The 8,182-nt window shown below is 42.6% G+C and overlaps 1 protein-coding gene across 2 annotated transcripts; it reads right to left on the minus strand.

The window, feature by feature from the left end:
• Positions 1–1,942: 1,942 nt before the first annotated feature.
• TRNT1 (tRNA nucleotidyl transferase 1) lies at positions 1,943–7,568 on the minus strand. 2 transcript variants are annotated; one of them, XM_075053236.1, is made up of 8 exons: positions 7,416–7,568; positions 7,121–7,268; positions 5,622–5,815; positions 4,973–5,111; positions 4,613–4,739; positions 4,187–4,380; positions 3,749–3,999; positions 1,943–2,445 (listed from the first exon to the last, which is right to left on the minus strand). In XM_075053236.1, exons 2-8 carry the CDS (start codon positions 7,266–7,268, stop codon positions 2,197–2,199), a joined length of 1,302 nt encoding a protein of 433 aa, XP_074909337.1. In that variant the 5' UTR covers positions 7,416–7,568; the 3' UTR covers positions 1,943–2,196. The 2 variants fall into 2 exon arrangements, with proteins under 2 accessions (XP_074909337.1, XP_074909338.1); XM_075053237.1 differs by having other exon boundaries at positions 7,121–7,236; positions 7,416–7,559.
• Positions 7,569–8,182: the final 614 nt, after the last annotated feature.

Consider the following 8,182-nt stretch of genomic DNA (forward strand, 5'->3'; position numbering starts at 1 on the left):
GTTTTACTAGGGTTTAATTTCTTTGGAATATAGTAAAACAGAGATGCTCAATAGACCAGCTAGAAACCTCAAGCATAACATGATTTTTAAATGAGCTATTTGAACAAATGTGCTAACTACACTGAATTCAAAGCAGGACTGTTTGTTTAATTAAGATGCTTTCAGAATAATCTGTGCTGTTTTTCAGAAGTGCTGGAGACTGTAAGAGTTTCAAGCTCATGTCCTTAAAAATCCTCCCTCCAAGTGGAGTTCTCGACCCTGACAACAATTTTGGGTAACAAAAAGTGTAGTTGCTAGTATTTTACCGCCTCCACAGACATTGCCTGGAAAGATGCACTTTTGTGAAGTGTTCTTTACAAGAGTCTACTATAGTACTAAATTTTATTACTTGTCTCCCTCCCAAGATTTCAGTAGTTCAATAAACTGCGCAAGGAGGCTTCAATTTAATTATGTAATTAAATCAAACACCATCATGTTCCTAGGAGCTTTGCCTTATTAACAGAGAAAAAACAGCACTTTTTTTTCTTCCTTTGCTGTCTTCCTGAAGTTCCTAAGTACCTTCAGAATGATTTATTTCAAGTAACGGACTTCCTAGGGGGAAAAAAAAAAAGCAGCTAGGAAGTTAGCTATATGAAAGCATAAAATGCCGATTGTTTGTGGCACTGCTCTGGCATTGCTGCCATCTAGTGTTGCAAAATGATATCTGAGGAGAATGAAACCCAAACCATTTTATTAGTTACCATGGTTTTGTAGGAAAACTTAAACCCGCAATAAAATTTATATACACAAGAGATGCTCTCGGTTAGAGCCCTTCCTTTGTTGTTTGGGTTTTTTTTGCGTTTTTTTAAAGCACACCAAAAAACACCAGGGTTGTTAATACATGTTCATTAAGACCAGCCAGAACAGCACTGCTTCAAAACCCAATCTTCTACAGCAGCAATTGATGGGTACTGAACAAAGAGAATCCCCTTTACTTGTCATACTTTCCAAAATGTTATTAATTTTGAAAGGGCAAATGATTTAGAATTTCCTTTTGAACTGCATTCAGAGTGCATTTTTAATGTAGATCTGTTCAGACAGAAGAAATGTATGGATAATTAACACAGAAGCAACACAGGGAAGAACCTGGTGTGATAGCAGTAGGGATGTTGGACTTCTTCCCAAAATAATCCTACTGCTTTAAACAGAATGCTGGCAAATCAGAGAGGTGAATGCCTCTGGGTCTCACTGCTGCGAGTTTACAGGAAAAGATGTGTGGAGAGTTACTGAAGGCACTGGCAATTTCTCTAGTTTAGTGTTAGTACTCTGAAGGTGATGGAGCTACGGGACTTAGCTCAGGTTCACACTGTTTAGGCACACCAACACCATCACCTGAATTCTATTTGTACCTCCTCCCTTGGAAAAAAAAAAAAAAGGAAGGGAATCAAGAGGCAACTACCAGACATGGCTGGGGGGAAAGGCAGGGACCCTGGCTTTCCCTCCCCCTCTACTATTAACATTAATAGTATGTTTCACACAGGAAGTTGAAAACATACTGTAGAACCCCTTCACCAGTATTCCATGGATTTAGTTACTCAGTGATAAACAAGTTACTGAAAAACTACTGAAGAGACAAGAAGTTAATGATACTGACTCAGCTAAGTCATCCTTTTAATCTAAAACTGATTCTGGAATTATGGAAGATAAAAATCTTTATAGAAAAAAGACTTGTTCTACATGGTAAGGCTCTTTGGGAACTGCTAGAGTAAGTATTTCAATCTCGTACCTAGCTTTAACTACAAAAAGAGTTAGAGCTCATTATTTCTAGACACTTTGTCACTCTCCTAGGCACAGAAAACACCCATGATTTTATCTAGAAGATAAAACCACTTTTTTTTTTTTGATATAGCAAAGTCAGAATGAGAAAAATCCTGGTGTCACCTCTAATTACCCAGAGTCAAGATAAAGTAGTTAAATATTTATCATTAGAATTCAACAAAAAGAGGTAGACTGTGGAACTTGGCAAATACCATTTTACATTACTACAAAATTAAACTTCTCCTTGCAGAAATTACAAATTAGTAACAGAACTGTGCTGTCTGAAGATCTTAAATATGACAAATGCTATATTGGCTGTGACAACACTCACAGAGTACTTACTGGTATCTCAGTTACACTTAGAACAGGGCACAAACAGTTCTCTACTATTATTCAATTTTACAACTTCTTCAGGCAACTTAACAGTTCTTCTTTATCCATGTGGTATCCGCTCTTCTTCCATTCATCCCGTAGCTGCTGTAATGCTGTTCCAATGTCTTTTCCAGAAGACACACCCATTTTTCTTAAATCATGGCCACTAACAGGAAAAGAAGGAACAGTCCATTGCTGCATTTCTCTTAAAAGATGTTCTTCTCCTTGGTATTTTAGAAGCTCACAGATCTTGGCATTTGTATTAGCTTCCCTAGACTAAAAGAAAAGAAGAAAAGAGGATTCACTATGAAATAGTAGAAAACAGCTCAAACTGCGCTCAACATTGCGTTATTCCCATGACATCTTATTAGGCAACATCTGGACAACAAGTTGGAGCTCTGAAAGTGAGGATCTCTTCTGCCTCACAAGTTTTAAAACTCAGTCCTAACTTAGAGGCTCTGCGTGATCCTTGGGGACTTCTTGAATTCCAGGTAATAGCCGTAACCATTATCTTCAACCTCCACACTGGAGAGGAACTATTACCTTTCCCATGAGAGACAGGCCTCACTGCAGAGACTGCTGTCTCTCGCCTTCAGTCTCAGGTACTGCAATAAAAGTGCAGAACTTCAGCTGAAAATTACTTGAACTTTGCTGTGGAAGAACGTCACAGTTAGCCTACTTAGCAGTACGCCTCACGAAGAACACATACCGACGCTCCAGGAATTGCGCCAGCTTTCAATACGCAATTCAAGGAGCTGAATTTCACAGAAAAGAGCTGGGAGTCTCTTGAGGTCCAGATCCTGTCTCATGTTTTAATGCAGAAGGGGAGATCAGCTGGGACAGTACAGAAAACTGTCAGTCCCTAGGTATGTTCACAGGAAACTTCTGTTTCAGATGATTGAATATGACATTTTTCAGCCTGACTGAAAGGTAGGCTTTTAAATACAGTCAAAAAATTGCTATGGAACACAAGGTGCTCAGAACCGCTAAAAACACGGTGGGGTTTTTAGTTTGTTTAAAATAATGTCTTAATTTAAAGCCTCAGTATTTTGGGTGGCAAAGAAAAAAGCTTTTGAAACCAAGTAGAAATGTCTGCTATTTATCCTCTTGCAAAACTAAACTCTACTAAAAGAAAAGAATCTTTTTATAGTGAAGTTTCTACTTTATGTTGCAGAGACATGCCAGGATGTTTACAATAGCTCTTGCTAATTTCTGGTCCCCTCTCCAGAGGAAGAACAAAGGGGAAAAACAAACAAACCAACTCACCCCATCTAACTGGTATCGATAACACAGAAAGATATTATTCCAGTTACTGTGATGATATTAAACGGGGAGCAATCCAAATTTGGCTAATACTTTTTGTCAGTACATCCCATCTTTCTGATGAAAATATCATAGTCTTTAAAACCCTGTTAAAAATTTGCCTAAGATCAATAAACGAGCCTGCTGATGAAATGGCTCTTACTTGACTCTTTAAGGCCCTTTCTTTCCACTAGGCATCATCATCCCTGCTACTCTGTAAAACTGAAAATTCCATTCACTGTGAAAAACAAAGTAAAGCAATATGAAATACACTTACATCCATTATGAAGTCCTGATAGGGTCTAAGTGGTTCCGGACCAGTAGCTTTGGTTAACTCTTGCCGGTGCTTCACTAAAAAAAGGCCAAGGTTTTTTTCTTCTTTTGAGATTTTCAGCCTCAGATCGAGGTTTGTGACATCATCCTTCACCTTGAACAATGATGTCAGAACAGTCATCGGTTTTGGACACAGATTTTGAATACTTTTAGTGACTCTGTCAAATTCCTCTAAATTTCCATCAAGTGGTAGTCCTAAAGGAATACACACAAAAAACAGTGCAAGGAAGAGTGTTAACAAGAAATGTAGATGTTAACACAGGGAAAAAAATTAAAATCTGATTTCTTTCTGGATAAAAACAAGTTTTATCTCACTTTGCCATGCTGCAGTTCTGTTTGTATATGATATAGGAGTAGGAAATATATGTTCATTTCACTTTACCTATATATTGGGCAATATCCAGCTCGTACATAAGTCGAACCAAATGATTTACATGGTTTCCAAGAAGAATTTTTTTCAGTTCCACCCAAATCCTTTCTCCTGATATTCCAGCCAAACCTTTGGCATTTTCTTTAATTGCTTGCAGTGTACTAGGTTCATGACCACCAGGTTTTTCTGCGATTCTTCCATAAAACCTGCCCAAATAAAATCTCTGTATGTTAGACTGAGAACAGTTATTCCATTTATTACTGCTATTCAGATAATCAATGTCATGACAGTGTTAAATATTCTAATTTATAATACTAGAGGAAACTTAACAAGATGACAATTACAACACTTTACGTCACTGATCTCTTTCTGCATGTTTCTGAAACCTTCTACAATGCTTACTTCATTTCTTTATCTAGGAAAGGCAAAACCTAGTACCTGAAATATCTTAGGATTCGTAAATAATCTTCTTGTATTCTCTCACTTGCCTTTCCTACAAATCTAATTTTCTTGTTTTTCAAGTCTTCATATCCATTAAAAAAATCATACAGCATCCCATCCAAACCTAGAAAAGGAGAAAAAAAAAGAATATGAATTTACAAACATGATCCCTCATTTGAAAATACAGAGGACAAGCTGTGCGATTTGACCTGGTTTGTCAGATCATCTCACATACTTGTACAGACCTTTCAGCTGATAGCAGTACAAACAAACAAAATTGAAACAGACTGAGATAATTTAGTGGCTTATTTAAGAAATCAGTGTTTCATCTAAATATTTGCTTTTGAAAGAATTTACCTAAAAACATGGAATTGACAGTCAGATCCCTCCTTTCAGCATCCTTTTCCCAGTCAGTGGTGAATTCAACCTCTGCATGTCGTCCATCGGTGACAACATCTATTCTAAGAGTAGTAATTTCAAAATTCTGTTCATGGAGCTGAAAATCCCACAGACATTGTTACTTCAACACAATCATGTCTTCTTAAAGAGCAGACAATCAAGAAATACAAACACTTGAAAACAATCCTTGCATTATTCATTTTCTAGATAGCCTGCAGAAATCTTCCTGCAGAAGATGGAATAAGAGGCAGAGGAACAAGCAAGGCAGAGGAAGCAAGACTTGCGAAATCAGGAGAAAGAAACACTAGGATCAGCTTCCCCACATTATCTGAACATGTGGGTGGCCTACATTATCTTTTCTAGTGATGACACAGCAGCACAAATGGGTTATGCAGAGGCAACATGCATAAAAATATAGTAATTAATTGAATTCTACAAGCAAAAAGGAGTAAAAAAAAAAAATCACTCCATACTTTAAAGCATGGTCTCATTTAAACTCTTACTGCAATACTTGAACAAAGAAGGAGCATACTACCAGTTTTCTATTGGTTATGCCGCACATTCACAGGTACAGTTAGAAAAAATCCAAGTTAAATCATAAACTAACCCTGGCAGTAATGGTTCCATGTTTTTCTCCTTTGTTATTGATCAGACGAACACCAGCAGATGTGAACATTTCCTTCATCTCTGCTGGTGTAGCCGTAGTGGCAAAATCTATATCTTGTGGTGTCATTCCACTTAGTAAATCTCTCACAGCACCTCCTGCTATTCTCAGCTCATAGTTCTTCTTCTCAAACAATTCTAGGAAAGAAAGGAAAACCATAAAGCACTCTCTCAAATAAAAAACATAGCACACTGTCAGCCATAACCTACCTTTTCACAAATTAAGATCATAGATGTGGGAATACACACTCAAATATGCAGTAAGCAGCAAGTATGTACGTACCTCACACCTTCATGTAAAAACGCACAAATTAGGTACACAGCTGAGCACCCACATGCATTTTCCCAGTCATTTTTGATACGTTTTTCTGGGGCATTTCTGATAACCTAAACATTAACAGGTTGCTAATTGATACTGGGGGACTCCGGGCTGTGGAACATTTTCAGCAGTTAGCAGCCGATAAGGGAAAAGCACTTAGTTTACCTATAGCAGAGCACAGTGAACCGGGAATCCCAATTTCTTCAGGCACAATACCCCACAACAGCTGATAAAAACTGAGCTCTGCCACGTCCTTTGAGTCATTTTGAAGTTACACTGTGTCCTGGTTTTGGCTGGGATAGAGTTAATTTTCTTTCCAGTAGCTGGTACAGTGCTGTGTTTTGGGTTCAGTATGAGAAGAATGTTGGTAACACATGGATGTTTTCAGTTGTTGCTAAGTAGTGTTTATACCAAGTCAAGGATTTTTCAGCTTCTCATGCCCAGCCAGCAAGAAGGCTGGAGGGGCACAAGAAGTTGGGAGGGGGCACTGCCAGGACAGCTGACCCAAAGTGGCCAAAGGGATATTGCATACCATGTGGCATCACGCCCAGCATATAAACTGGGGGGAGTGGGGCTGGGGGGATCGCTGCTTGGGAACTGACTGGGCAGCAGCTGGCCAGCAATTGCATTGTATATTGCACTTGTATATTCCAATCCTTTTATTATTATTACTATTATTGTCATTTTATTATTGCTGTTATTATTAGTTTCTTCCTTTCTGTTCTGTTAAACTGTTCTTACCTCAACCCACGAGTTTTACTTCTTTTCCCAATTCTCTCCCCCATCCCACAGGGTGTGGGGGCAAGTGAGCGCGCGTCTGCGTGGTACTTAGCAGCCGGCTGGGGTTAAACCAGAGCTGAAGAGCAGCACCCACCTCCCAGAACACAACAGCTACCCAGGCCGCCCTTCAGCACCCACCACCGGCCCACAAAAGCCCCTCTCCCGTTTCCCCGCTAAGGGAAATCAGGGGCTGCGCCTACAAGCAGCGAGAGGACGCGAAGTGCAAAGCCTGCATTCCCCGCCCGGCCTCTCCAGGCCGGCATTTTGGTTCTCCTCAGGCGGGGGGACGCTGCTCAGGCCCACACACCCCCGCACGCCTTCACCCGGGGCCCGGCCGCACTCACCTGCCACGCTGCGGAGCCCCGGCGTGAAGAGAGCCTGGAACTGAGGGGACTGCAGCTTCATGGCGCCCGGCGCTCGGTGCCTCAGCCGAAGCGGCGGGAACAGCCGCAGCCCGGCCCTGCAGGGCAGAACCAACACCTCAGCCCACATCTAGGGAGAAACAACGACACGACGCGTCAACCGGGCCGGGCCTCGGCCTCCTCCCTCCCCTCACCGCACGGAGAGACCCCTCCACCTCCACCACCACCACCACCGCCCCCCCCCGTCCCCCCCGCAGGCACAGCGTCCCGCACCTACCCGCGGGGCTCCCGCCTAGGCCCCCCAGCAGCCGCCGGCTCCTGCCGCCCGGACTCGCCCCGGCGCCGCCCGATGAGCTCAGCGGCGCGACGCGGCCCGGCCCGGCCCGCCTCGGCGGGAAGCGCGGGGCGGGCGCCGCTGAGGGGAAGAGGCGGGCGGCGGTGACCGCTGAGGGGAGGAGGCGGGCGGCGGTGACCGCTGAGGGGAGGAGGCGGGCGGCGGTCCCCGCTGAGGGGAGGGAAGGTCCGGGGCGGGCTTTGGTGGGGTCGGTCAGGCGGGCAGACCTCGGCCGAAATGGGAGGGCGGGTGGTGGTTGTCCCGGCAGAAAGTGGGGCTATCTGTAACGGAGTTATGGGAAGGGTAAGAAGGCTAATGACTTACATTCATTGACAACCTGCACTGCAAGTACAGAGAAGGCTATTAAATATGCAGGTGACACCAGCTGGGAGAGGCGAGTGGTTTGGAGGCTAAGACTAGAATTAAAAAAGTTCTTGACAAACAGCTGGAAATTGGGTGCAGTTCAATATGGACAAGCTCTCAACTGCATTTAGGCATTATCAACTGTAAATTACTAGCTATAAATAAATTATCAACCGATTAGGTGTCTGTTCCGAAGAAAAGGATCTGGGGTTTTGGAGGGTCATAAACTGAAGGGAAAGAAACAATGCCAGGCACTTGTGAAAAAGGCACCCCAGGCCACCGAGAAGCGAGTGTCCTCTGCAAGACACGTGAAGTAATCCTTCCGCTCTGCACAGCGCTGATAAAGC

The sequence above is a fragment of the Buteo buteo genome, chromosome 21 (assembly GCF_964188355.1).
Source record: "Buteo buteo chromosome 21, bButBut1.hap1.1, whole genome shotgun sequence".
Lineage (NCBI taxonomy): Eukaryota > Metazoa > Chordata > Aves > Accipitriformes > Accipitridae > Buteo > Buteo buteo.